The sequence below is a fragment of the Moschus berezovskii genome, chromosome 19 (assembly GCF_049115385.1).
Source record: "Moschus berezovskii isolate FMDL1 chromosome 19, NW_MosBer_1.0, whole genome shotgun sequence".
Lineage (NCBI taxonomy): Eukaryota > Metazoa > Chordata > Mammalia > Artiodactyla > Moschidae > Moschus > Moschus berezovskii.
In genome coordinates, this window is record NC_142478.1 from 21,649,027 (window position 1) to 21,662,395 (window position 13,369).

The 13,369-nt window shown below is 37.1% G+C and overlaps 1 protein-coding gene and 1 pseudogene across 5 annotated transcripts in view; both read left to right on the forward strand.

The window, feature by feature from the left end:
• Positions 1–317: 317 nt before the first annotated feature.
• ELF2 (E74 like ETS transcription factor 2) overlaps positions 318–13,369 on the forward strand; it is a 71,294-nt gene continuing 58,242 nt past the window's right edge. For 4 of the 5 annotated variants that reach the window (XM_055405267.2, XM_055405271.2, XM_055405270.2 and 1 more), the window contains exon 1: positions 318–556. In XM_055405267.2, the coding sequence (XP_055261242.1) occupies positions 485–556 (72 nt within the window). In that variant the 5' untranslated portion in view covers positions 318–484. Of the gene's footprint in view, positions 557–10,278; positions 10,401–13,369 lie in introns of all 5 variants that reach the window. The other variant, XM_055405274.2, reaches the window with a different exon arrangement.
• LOC148774840 (large ribosomal subunit protein uL4 pseudogene) lies at positions 2,504–10,270 on the forward strand (annotated as a pseudogene).

Consider the following 13,369-nt stretch of genomic DNA (forward strand, 5'->3'; position numbering starts at 1 on the left):
TTTCAGAAATTTTTACCAAAATATTTCAGGAATAATAGTACATCTTCATAAGGGGAGAAAGTTGTAACATTTTATTTCTTAGAATGTAAACATCATAAGATCACCAACGTGCAATAGCTTGGTAAGAACTGCAGATTGTGAACTTGACTGCTCTACGAGGAATGCTCATTACTGCCCTCTTTTGACACAGAGCTGTATAAGCCTAGCTCTTTTTTTCTCAGTTTATAAAAATGTTAAAAAAATTTATTGCAAAATAGTTTGTGCTTTATATCCTTGTATTTTTAAAAAATAATTTTTCAAATTCTCCTTCTTTTTAGGCTGTCTGGTTAATCATCTTAAGAAGACTGGATTTCTGGATATCAACTCTACTCTATCTCTATTGACTTTTAAAACGTGATAATGCAAACCTGTATCACTGACAATCATCCATGAACTTTTAATTACATTGATTGGTAGCGTTTGAAGCTTCCTCAGGGAGTAAACAATGACTTCAGCAGTGGTTGACAGTGGAGGTTCTGTTTTGGAGCTTCCCAGCAGTGGAGTAGAAAATCAAGAGGTTAGCCATCCAATGTATTACATTTCTATTTTGTTCATAAAATCAATGCATGAACTAATGAATTTAATGGGAAAAAGGTATTTAAGAGTATAAATGTATAGTGCATGAGACTGTATATCTGTCATGTGTCCTCATATAATTAGGTACTAGAAATTTGAGGGGAGGTAGTGCTGGCCTGAGTTGCCTGAGTTGTTGGAACTTCCATATATTGGAATGAACTAGGAGGGAAAAAAGAAAGAAGACAATAATATTAGTTGAGAAATAGATTTAAATCTCTGATAAAATCCATTGTTTTGGATTTTAGAGTATATAGGTAAATACTGTACCTAAATACTACATAAATTCTATTCATCTTACTTTAGAATTTGTATCTCTTTTTGTTGTTACCTTTGTCTTTTGATTATTCTAATTCATGTGGGAATCCATCGTATTTTAATTACGTATTATTTATACTTAAGAATTTAGATAATTTGTAAATCAGAAGAGAAACTCGGTTTTGAAATTTTATACTTGAAGAATTTTGCAGTGTTAGTGTATTTGTTTTCTTTTTTTGTTGTTATTGTTATTGATAACATTAAAGAATAAGAGATATGAGTAGGAAACAACAGTACCTGAAATACATGGACTTTCAGGGCCTGGCTTTTATTCCCACCATTTGGTAAAGACTGACTATTGGGAATTATCTAAATTAAAATATAATAATACTGTCACAACAGTGGTCAAATATTTAGCCAGAGATAAGATGGGAAAATGGAGGAAAAAAAGTCTGTTTTTTCTACATTCTGTGAAGGATACTGCTGTTACTGGTACTTAGTATTACGACTGAGATATAAGTTAGGATGTCAGGCTGTGTGTTCTGGCGTCTGGATTCTTTTTCTTGCTTGCTTGGTGTCTGTTCAGAGGTTTGTTCAGTCCTCTGAGATAGCTATGGGCAAATTCAGTGGGTTTGTTTTCAGTGGACTTGGTAACTGAAATATTCCTGTAGTATTTGAATCTAAAACTGTTTCAAAATCTACTAAGAGAAACAAAGGTAAAGAACATGTTTTATTCTCATAATCAATTTCTGCTTCCTTCGTGAAGTTTCACTTTCTGTATGATCACTTCCAAGTATGATTTACCCAAGAAATGAGGGACTCGGGATTTCTATCCCCTCCAATATCATCCAGTACTTGCTTCTTCAAGTACTTTCCTTTTGCCCCATGATTTTACTCTGTTGATATTAATTCTGTGGGGGAAGCTGCCAAGAACAATTGGCAGAATATATTTACCTTGTGGTGACTGGGTACCACCATTATGGGAAAAGGAATAGAACACTTTGTTTCTGGAAGACTCTCTATACCTCCGTTCATTTACATGGAACCCCCATGTATTCATGGCTTGACAAACTGTTTATTACCAAAGAAAGAATCTGACAGATGAAAATAATTTTGTCAAGACATTATTGACTAATGATTTATGCAGTAGTCTTAAAAGGTGGTCATAGGCATTTTAGGAAGAGTGGCACCAGAAAGGAGGAAACTATTCTCAGGAACTTTTTCTTCACATTATATCATGTGGATACCTACTTACTTTCATTTCATTTATTCCCTCAACAAACATTAGTTGACCTCTTGCTGCTGCTGCTGCTAAGTCACTTCAGTCGTGTCCGACTCTGTGTGACCCCATAGACGGAAGCCCAACCAGACTCCCCCGTCCCTGGGATTCTCCAGGCAAGAACACTGGAGTGGGTTGCCATTTCCTTCTCCAATGTGTCAAAGTGGAAAGTGAAAAGTGAAAGTGAAGTCGCTCAGTCGTGTCCGACCCTTAGCGACCCCACGGACTGCAGCCTACCAGGCTCCTCCATCCATGGGATTTTCTAGGCAATAGTACTGGAGTGGCTTGCCATTGCCTTCTCCTCTTACTGAATGTCATTTACTTTTTTAGGCGCTGGGGATAAAGTATTTCAGAATGGCTGTGAATAAATCAGATCTAGAGATAGATAGAGAATTGGTAGGTATTTTGATTAGAATGGGCAAGGAAGGCTTTTCTGAGCAGGTGGCATTTTAGTGTAGACCTAAATAACATAAGGGATTGAGCTGTGGAAACACCTGGGGAAGAAAATTCCTGGAAGAAAGAAAAGCCACTAGTTTCTGTAATATCTCCCAAATTTTTAAAGTGAGTTTTGGGGATAGTGGTATTTGAAAGATAGAATTTTGTCTTATAAGCTACTATTCAGGAATGTATTTATAATCTATATCTATATTACTTTAAAATGTAGGCTGGGGTGGGAAAAAAATGACCTTATTACCTTAGCTTCAGAATCTGAAGAAAAAATAAATGTTTAAAATATGATGGGCAACACATTTTAAATCAATTATACCCCAACAGTTTTTTTTTTTAATTATTAAAAAAGTGTTGGGCATTTGGAGAGTTATTAGTGATATTTAGGCTTTATTTCTTATAATTTTATTCTTGCTTAGTTTTATATGAATATTTTATAAAATTAGGATAATTCTATTTCTGACAAAGATACCAAAAATGTAGACTGAAATCTTATTAATGAGTGTGGATACAAAAGTCATAAATAAAATAGTAATACATTTATAAAATAGTCATATATTTAAAAATCTAGTTACCAAATAGGATTTAGATACATAAGGATAATCCAGTTTTAAGAAAACCATTAATATAATATATATCCCTATTAATATAACATATGATATAATGGTTAGGATAAAATACTTGATGAAATAGGATTTTATGAAGTTCAATATCCTTCCTGATAAAAACTCTAAATAATATGTGTGTATTTCCTTAGCATTATTTAAAATATATATATAAATCAAGAGCTAGAATCCTATTTAATGGTGAAATACTGGAATATTTTCTCTGAAATTGGAGAGAAAGTCAGTATGGGTACTACTGTTATTTAATATTTTCCTATAATCAGACAAGATAATGAAAAAAACATATAAATATTAAAAAGGAGACCAAATTGCTGTTTGTAGATAGTATGACTCACCACCTGAGAAAACCAAGGGGAAAATCCATGAAAACCCATTAGAACTAATAAGAGTGCCTAATAGTTTGGTGAGTACAAAATTAACATAAAAATATCTTGCTTTCTTTTAAGGACTGTAATTAGTTAGAAAAAAATCATGGAAATAAACTGTATTTCAGAAAATTAACAAAAATGTATAAAATGTTGAGGAATAAAAGTAAAAGATATATAGGACTTGGTTGAAGGAAACTAATTAATGATACTTGCTGCTGCTGCTAAGTCACTTCAGTCGTGTCCAACTCTCTGCGACCCCATAGACGGCAGCCCACCAGGCTCCCCCGTCCCTGGGATTCTCCAGGCAAGAACACTGGAGTGGGTTGCCATTTCCTTCTCCAGTGCACGAAAGTGAAAAGTGAAAGTGAAGTCGCTCAGTCCTGTCCGACCCTCAGCGACTCCACAGACTGCAGCCTACCAGGCTCCTCCATACTTAAGTAGACTTTAATAAACAAAGAGATATATTTTGTATTTGGGTAAGGGAAATGAGAATCACTATTGTGGAGGATGTCAGTCCTCCAATTAATCTATATATTTAATTCCATGTCTATCAGATTAGGGCCAGTTGGGGGAAATTGATCATATGGGCCTAAAGATTATATGGAAGAATAAATGTAGAGGAATACTCAGAGCAGTTTTTGAGAAGGAAATGCATATCAGGTAGGTCTCATAGAAATGGGGAATTAATGCAGAAAAAATAAAAAAGGATTTAGGTATATTTAAAAAACAAAATGAATGCAGATTTTAGAGAGCATCTGCTTCCAGACAAAGAAGATTGGGACTTCTTCCACTTCGCAGGTTGTGATGGGACAACTGAAACAAGATTTGTACTCCAACCGTAAACAACTGGAAAAATGAACAAAACATATGAGCCCACAGTTTTTATTTGTGCTATGGTCATGAATGTTTGTGAACCCCTCAAAATTCATATGTTGAGTCCAAACTTCCAAGATGATTATTGTTAGGAAGGTATTAGTAAGTAGGGTTTTAGGAAGGTGATGAGGTAATGAGGAAGGAACCTTTACAAAGGGGTCAATACTTTTATAAAAGGCTGTACGGGAAAAAAAGGCTCTAGAGAGACCCTTTGCCCTTTCTGCCATGTAAGGACAAAAGAAGTCTGTGACTTGGAAGAAGGCCCCCACTCAGTCATTCTGGTATCCTGATCTTGGACTTCCAGCCTCCAGAACTGTGAGCAATAAATTTCTGCTGTTTTTCAGCCATCTAGTCTGATATTTGTTATAGTAACATGAATGGATTAAGATGGTTGGACCACAGACAGTGCAAGACTGTTCTTCCTGAGAAACGATTGCACTGGCTTACTGATTGGACCTAATTTCTGGAAGAACGTGGGAAGGAGAAATCCAAGCAGAACGTGACAGTCTCACTGTATTGAGGAAACCAGAATTTGGAATTTGGAGAGGCTAATGCAACTAAAAATGGGAACACAATGGAATAGATGGGGAAACAATGAAATAGATGGGGAAACAACGAAATAGATGGGGAAACAATGAAACAGATGGGGAAACAGTAGAAATAATGCAGCTAATTGATGGGGAAACAAAAAGATGGGAAAACAATGGAAATAATGACAGACTTTATTTTTTTGGGCTCCAGAATCACTGCAGATGGTGATTGCAGCCATGAAATTAAAAAACACTTGCTCCTTGGAAGAAAAGCTATGACCAACCTAGACAGCATATTAAAAAGCAGAGACATTACTTTGCCAACAAAACTCCTTCTAGTCAAAGCAATGGTTTTTCCAGTAAGTCATGTGTGAATGTGAGAGTTGGACTATAAAGAAAGCTGACCGCTGAAGAATTGATGGTTTGGACTGTGGTGCTGGAGAAGACTCTTGAGAGTCCCTTGGATTGCAAGGGGATCCAACCAGTCAATCTTGAAGGAAATGAGTCCTGAATACTTATTGGAAGGACGGATGCTGAAGCTGAAACTCCAAATACTTTGGCCACCTGATGTGAAGAACTGATGCATTGGAAGAGATGCTGATGCTGGGAAAGATTGAAGGAGGGAGGAGAAGGGGATGACAGAGGATGAGATGGTTGGATGACATCACCGACTCGATGGGCATGAATCTGAGCAAAGCTCTGGAAGTTGGTGATGGACAGGGAAGCCTGGCATGCTTCAGTCCACGGGGTGGCAAAGAGTCAGACATGACTGAGCAACTGAACTAATGCAAATAATTTGAGGGGCAGAGTATCTGAAAGGAAGAAGCTGCCCAGAGGAGGAACTCAGAACTCAGCCTTTGGTTCCCCTGGTTTTTAGCTGAATGAGCTCCCAGGTGTAGTAAGAAAGTCCATGAAGCCAGGCAAAGGATGATCAGAAAGGTGTAAACTCAGGAACCTACTGAAAAAAATCTACATAGTTCACTCAGGGATGGAAGATGCTAGAGTTCCAACCAGTTGGAAAAGAGGATTTTTGTTAACTGCCCAGGGCACTCATTAGAGATTCCAGAAGGGTCATGCCTATATAAGTGGAGCTAAACTAGCTCTGGAATAAAGGGGAGTCCAAACTTGCTCTAGAAAGATTTCAAAATAAGCCTTGAAAATTGATCCACAAGTAACTTAACTGTCATAGTTAACATTATTAAAATAAGACAGCAATGTGTAAATTGCACCCAGTGATGTAAATTTTACATATAAAATACCCAATCATGTTAAATGCAAGGATGCAGGAATAATATAACTTAAAACATGCAGAAAAATTTGTCAGTGAAAATAAATAGAAATGACAGATACGTAATTAACAGATAAAATTTCAAAACAACTATTACAGATATGCTCAAGAAAGATAAAGAGAACATGAATCTCAGAGGAGAGGTGTAAATGACATAAAAGAACCAAGTGGAACTTCTAGAAATGAAATATATCCTATATGAAAAGAAAAATTCACTGTATAGGATTACAAATAAATTAGGTACTGCGTAAGAAAAGACCAGTGAATTTGAAGGATAGAAACTATATCATGAAGTGCAGAAAGACTGAAAAAAGAAAAAAGGTGAACAAAAACTTGGTTCCCTGTGGGACAATATGAAGTTGTCTAACGTAATGTAATTAGAGTCCTAGAATGAGAGAAGAGAACATAAAAAGCATGTAAACAAATAATGGTTATACAATTTCCCAAGTTTGATGAAAATATAAACCCATAGATCTGAGAAGGGGCTTCCCTGGTAGCTCAGCTGGCAAAGAATCTGCCTGCAATGCAGGAGACCCTGGATTGATTCCTGCGTTGGGGAGATCCTGTGGAGGAAGGGATAGGCTATCCACTCCAGTATTCATGGGCTTCCCTGGTGGCTCAGACAGTAAAGTATTTACCTGCAATGCAGGAGACCTGGGTTTGATTCCTGGGTCGGGAAGATCCCCTGGAGGAGGGCATGGCAACCCACTCCAGTATTTTTGCCTGGAGAATCCCTGTGGACAGAGGAGCCTGGTGGGCTGCAGTCCATGGATTCACAGAGATGGACATGACTGAGCATCTAAGCACAGCACAGATCTAAGAATCTTAAACTCTAAATAGGATAAAGCAGAGAGTAAACACACTGAGGTACATCATAATAAAGCTGCTGAAAGCAGATTGTTTTGCTTCTGAAGAAACTTAAGGCTTGGAATGATGTTAAAAAGATCTGTGCTTCTGAATGAATGAGAACTGGCAAAGGCAAAATGAGAAGCCGTCACTGTATCCAGCACAGGGAACCCTGCATCTTCTTTAATGAGGACAGTGAAATCATCAAGGCCTTCAGAGACATCCCTGGAATTACTCTGCTTAGTGTAAGCAAACTCAGTATTTGAAACTTGCTCCTGGTAGGCATGTGGGATGTTTCTGTATTTGGACTGAAAGTGCTTTCCACTAGTTAGATGAACTGTTTGGCACTTGGTGTAAAGAGTACTGCAAACTGCAAATTCCCCATTCACAAGATGCTTAATATAGACCTTTACAGAATCTTAAAAGCCCCAGAGATCCAGAGAGCTCTCCAAGCACCACATAAGAAGACGTATTGCAAAGGACTGAAGAAGAATCCACTGAAGAACTTGAGAATCACATTGAAGCTACTAAACTCATATTCAAAGACCTTGTGATAAAAAACACCACTCTTCTCCTGACCAAAAACCACAAAATTCAGGTGGACAGCAGCAGCATTAGAAGCCAGATCAGATGAAAAGGGGATTCCAGGCAAGAAGACTGTGGTGGGGAAGAAAGGAAAGAAGGCTCTTGGCATTAAGAAGCAGAAGAAGCTTTGAGGGGAAAAAAGGCTGCAGTGATGGAAAAAAAAAGCAACTGAAAGGAAACCCACAAAAAGGAAGCCCAACACAGAAGAAAAACAGTCTGCTGGATAAACTCAAATTTGTTTATTCTGTAAAGATCAAATCACTTTGGACAGTTAATTTTGAGTAAAGACCTGATCAAAGAGGTAGTGAGAAGCATGGGGAGAAAAGGCTTCCAGAGGAAAAAATTCATTACCTACAGAAGAATGAAGATATGACTATAAACATATTTATTAGAACCATGCAAGTCAAAAGATAATGACTTCCTTAAATTTCACAAAACTAAACTTGTCAACCTACAGTTACATATCCAGTGAAAATGTCCTTCAAAGTGAAGTTTTTCTCAGCCCAACAAAAGCTGAGAGCATATATCACCAACAAATGTGTATTATATGAAATGTTAAAGGAAGATCTTTAGGCAGAAGGAAAATGATACCAAATTAAAGCATATATACATAAATTTATACATAAAGCATTGAAAAGTGCTAGAGAAATAGTTAATGTGTGGGTAAATACTTTTTAAAATGTGTTTTAAATTTTTTAAAATGATAATTGTTTAAGACAAAAATAACAGTGAATTATATAATAGCTGAATTATGGGGTTTGCAGTGTGAAGAAGCAAAAGAAGTAAGTGTATGACAACAGTTGAACAAAGGGTGGGAGGTAGGATTGGGAAAATACTACAGTGCTGTAAACTTTTTCCATTAAGCATTGTTGGGTATAAACTGTAATCTGTTAGGAAGCCTGTGGTAAGACCTGTGCTGTGCTGTGCTTAGTCGCTCAGTTGTGTTCAACTCTTTGTGACCCCATGGTCTGTAGCCCACCAGGCTCCTCTGTCCATGGGGTTCTACAGGCAAGAATACTGGAGTGGTTGCCATGCCCTCCTTCAGGGCATCTTCCCAACCCCGGATTGAACTCAGATCTCCCACATTGCAGATGGATTCTTTACCCTCTGAGCTACCAGGGAAGCCCATTGTAAGATCTAGTGCACCACTTAAAAAATAAAGAAATATAGATAGTAAGCCGTTACTAATCTATAAATTGAATAATATTAAAATGGATACTAAAAAAATTCTTAATTCAAAACAAGACTGAGAATGAAAGGAACAAGGATTAAACAAAGTAAATAACAGAGCAGTTGGTAGATTTAAACCTTGTTTTATTGATAATATTAAATATAAGTATTCTAAATGAAGATATTGTTTAAAATGCAGATTAGAATTTTTAAAAAGCCAAATCTGTTAGTTTCATGCAAAGAACTCATTTTAAGTATAACCACACAGTTTAAAAGTGAAAGTATAGATACAGATGATACCATGCAAATATTAATCATAAAACAAGGTGAAGTGGTTTCAGGACAAGACCAGGGATAAAGATAGACATTTCATAAATGATAAAAGGACCATCTTCTCAAGAAGACTTAACAATCCTAAATGTTTTTGCATTCAACATGAGAGCTTCAAAATACATAAAACATAAACTGATAGAACTGGAAAAATAGATAAATCCACGGTATTAGAGTTTGCAGCATTCCTCACTCAGTAATTGATAGATTGATTAGAAAATCAGTGAGGATTTCAAAAACTTGAATAACAATATGAGCTAACTTTACTTAATGGACTTCTATGAAGCACTGTGCCTGACAGTATTAGAATACATATCCAAGTGCACATGGACAATAAGTGAAAGCAGATCATATGCTGGGTTGCACATCTCAGTAATTTTTAAAACTTTCAAAGGATTGAAATTATATAAAGAAAGTGTGACCAAAGCAGGATTATATTAGAAATTAACAAAAAAATTATTGCAAAAATTTTTAATACTTGCATATTAAACAGTCTACTTCTATATTAATGTAACCCATGGATTAAAGGATAAATCCCAAGAGAAAGTAGATGTTCAAACTGAATGAAGATGAAAGCACAGTATATCAAATTCAAGGGACGACGCCAAAGCGGTGCTTAGAGGAAAGTTTATAGCTTCAATTATTTACATTGGAAAAGGAAAATCAATTTTAAGGTTTTGCCTCAACAAGCTAGAATATGAAGATCAAATCAAACCCAAAGTAGAAGGAACAAAGTAATAAAAATAAAAACACAAATCAATGAAGTTGAAAGTGGACAATCTCTAAGTAGACTGCACAAGAAAAAGGCAAAATACACTAATATCAAGAATGCAAGATACATTATTATTTACAGTAAACATTAAGAAGAACTTTAGGCCAATAAGTTTGATAACTTAGATGCCATGGGCCAATTCCTTGACAGTCGTTCCAAAAGGAAAAGCGGGCCTGCATAACCCTCTATCTTTTAAAGAAGAAATCCTTTAAGAGGTATCTTTTAAATAAGATGTCTTTTAAAAAGGTATCTTTTAAATAAGGTATTTAAGTAACCTTTGGATTTGTCGTCAAGGTCTTTCCTGCAAAGAAAACTACAGAGCTAAATGGCTTTCTTGATCTGCTAAATGTTTATGGAAGAAGTAATACCCACTCTACACAACTCTTAGAAAATAGAGGACAAGAGAATTTTGTCAGGTTAGTATTACCCTGATATCAAGACCAGACAGAGATTTTATAGGAAAAGAAAACTACACGTCCATATTCTTCATGAACATAGAACTCAGACATTCTTGATAAAATACTCGCAATCAAATCCTGGGACATATAAAAGGGATCGTATGTCTCAAATGGGGTTTATCCCAGGGAGGTGGGTTTAATCAATTAGTGTAACTTTTCATGTTAACAAAGGAAAATAGAAAAATCATGTGATCATATCAGTAGCCATTTAAAGCCCATTTGCTAAAAGACAATACGTATTGTACAAATTTTGTAAACTAGTAATAAAGGGCAGCTTTCTCAGTCTGGTAAGGACATATGTGAAAAACCCACAGTAAACATACTTAATGGAGAAAGACAATGTTTTCCTTTGAAGGTTGATAATAAGACAAGGGTGTCTTGCTATTCAATGCTGCTCTGGCAAAATTGGTACAGGGCAAGAAAACTAAAAGACTTACAGGTTCAGTTCAGTTCAGTTCAGTCGCATCCGACTCTTTGTGACCCCATGAATCTCAGTGCACCAGGCCTCCCTGTCCATCACCAACTCCTGGAGTTCACCCAAACTCATGTCCATCGAGTCGGTGATGCCATCCAGCCATCTCATTCTCTGTCGTCCCTGTCTCCTCCCACCCCCAATCCCTCCTAGCATCAGAGTCTTTTCCAATGAGTCAACTCGTCGCATGAGGTGGCCAGAGTATTGGAGTTTCAGCTTTAGCATCAGTCCTTCCAATGAACACCCAGGATTGATCTCCTTTAGAATGGAATGGGTTGGAAAAAAATAAAATTGTCTTTATTGCTAAATGATGCAATCATGTACATAGGAACTCCTAAGAAATCTGTGCAACTGTTAAACTAATAAGTAAATGTACAATAGGTGTCTGTGTAAAAAGCAGTTGTATTTGTATATTCTGGCAAAGTGCAATTCAGAAAGTGAATTTAAAAAGCAGTACTATTTAACAGCAGCATAAGACCGAAGAGTTAAGTTTAATGAAACCTGTACATAGAAAACTACAAAATACTGTTGAGACAAATTTAGTTCAGTTTAGTGGCTCAGTCGTGTTCACCTCTTTGTGACACCATTGACTGCAGCATGCCAGACTTCCCTGTCCATCACCAACTCCCAGAGCTTGCTCAAACTCATGTCCATCAAGTCGGTGATGCCATCAACCATCTCATCCTCTGTCATCCCCTTCTTCTCCTGCCTTCAGTCTTTCCCAGCATCAGAGTCTTTTCCAATGAGTTAGTTCTTCACATCAGGTGGCCAAAGTATTGGAGTTTCAGCTTCAGCATCAGTCCTTCCAATGAATATTCAGGACTGATTTCCTTCAGGATTAACTGGTTGGATCTCCTTGCAGTCCAAGGGACTCTTGAGTCGTCTCCAACACCACAGGTCAAAAGCATCAATTCTTCACCACTCAGCTTTCTTCATAGTCCAACTTTCACATCCATACACGACTACTGGAAAAACCATAGCCTTGACTAGACAGACCTTGGTTGGCAAGGTAATGTCTCTGCTTTTTAATATGCTGTCTAGGTTGGTCATAGCTTTTCTTCCAAGGAGCAAGTAAGTGTCTTTTAATTTCATAGCTGCAATCACCATCTGCAGTGATTCTGGAGCCAAAAAAAATAGTCTGTCGCTATTTCCACTGTTTCCCCATGTTTGTCATGAAGTGATGGGACCGGATGCCATGATTTTAGTTTTTTGAATGTTTTGTTTTTAGCCAGCTTTTTCTCTCTCCTCTTTCACTTTCATCAAGAGACTTAGTTCCTCTCTGCTTTCTGCCATGAGGGTGTTTTCATCTGCATAGCTGAGGTTATTGATATTTCTCCTGGCAGTCTTGACTCCAGCTTGTGCTTCATCCAGCCCGGCATTTCGCATGATGTACTCTGCACATAAGTTAAATAAGCAGGGTGACAATATACAGCCTTGACGTACTCTCCTTTCCCAATTTGGAGCCAGTCTGTTGTTCCATGTCTGGTTCTAATTGCTGCTGCTTGTGCATACAGATTTCTCAGGAGGCAGGTCAGGTGGTCTGGTATTCCCATCTCTTTCAGAATTTTCCACAGTTTGTCGTGATCCACACAGTCAAAGGCTTTGGCATAGTCAATAAAGCAGAAGTAGATGTTTTTCTGGAACCCTGTTGCTTTTAGTACGATCCAGTGGCTGTTGGCAATTTGATCTCTGGTTCCTTTGTGTTTTCTAAATCCAGCTTGAACATCTGGACTTTCTTCATTCATGTACTGTTGAAACCTGGCTTTAAGAATTTTGAGCATTACTTTGCTAGTGTGTGAGATGAGTGCAGTTGTGCAGTAGTTTGAACATTCTTTGGCATTGCCTTTTTTAAAATGAAAACTCACCTTTTCCAGTCCTGTGACCACTGCTGAGTTTTCCAAATTTGCTGGCATATGACTGCAGCACTTTAACAGCACTATCTTTTAGGATTTGACATAGCTCAGCTGGGAATTCAATCACCTCCACTAGCTTTGTTTGTAGTGATGCTTCCTAAGGCCCTCTTGATTTCTCATTCCAGGATGTTTGACTCTAAGTGAGTGGTAACACCATGGTAGTTATCTGAGTCATGAAGATTTTTTTTTTGTATAGTTCTTCTTTGTATTCTTGCCATCTCTTTTTAATCTCTTCAGTTTCTATTAGGGCCATACCATTTCTGTCTTTTATTGTGCTCATCTTTGCATGAAATGTTCCCTTGGTATCTCTCATTTTCTTGAAGAGATCTCTAATCTTTCCTGTTCCGCTCTTTTCCTCTATTTCTTTGCATTGATCATAGGAAAGCTTTATCTCTCCTTGCTCTCCTTGAGAGAAATTAAACACCTGAATAATTGGAGGAATATAACATAGGTCTGGATCAGAAGATTTGTGGTTTAAGAACAGAGTTGGAGGGCTTGCATACCTGATTTAAAGACTTACTGTTAAGATCCAGTAATTGAGA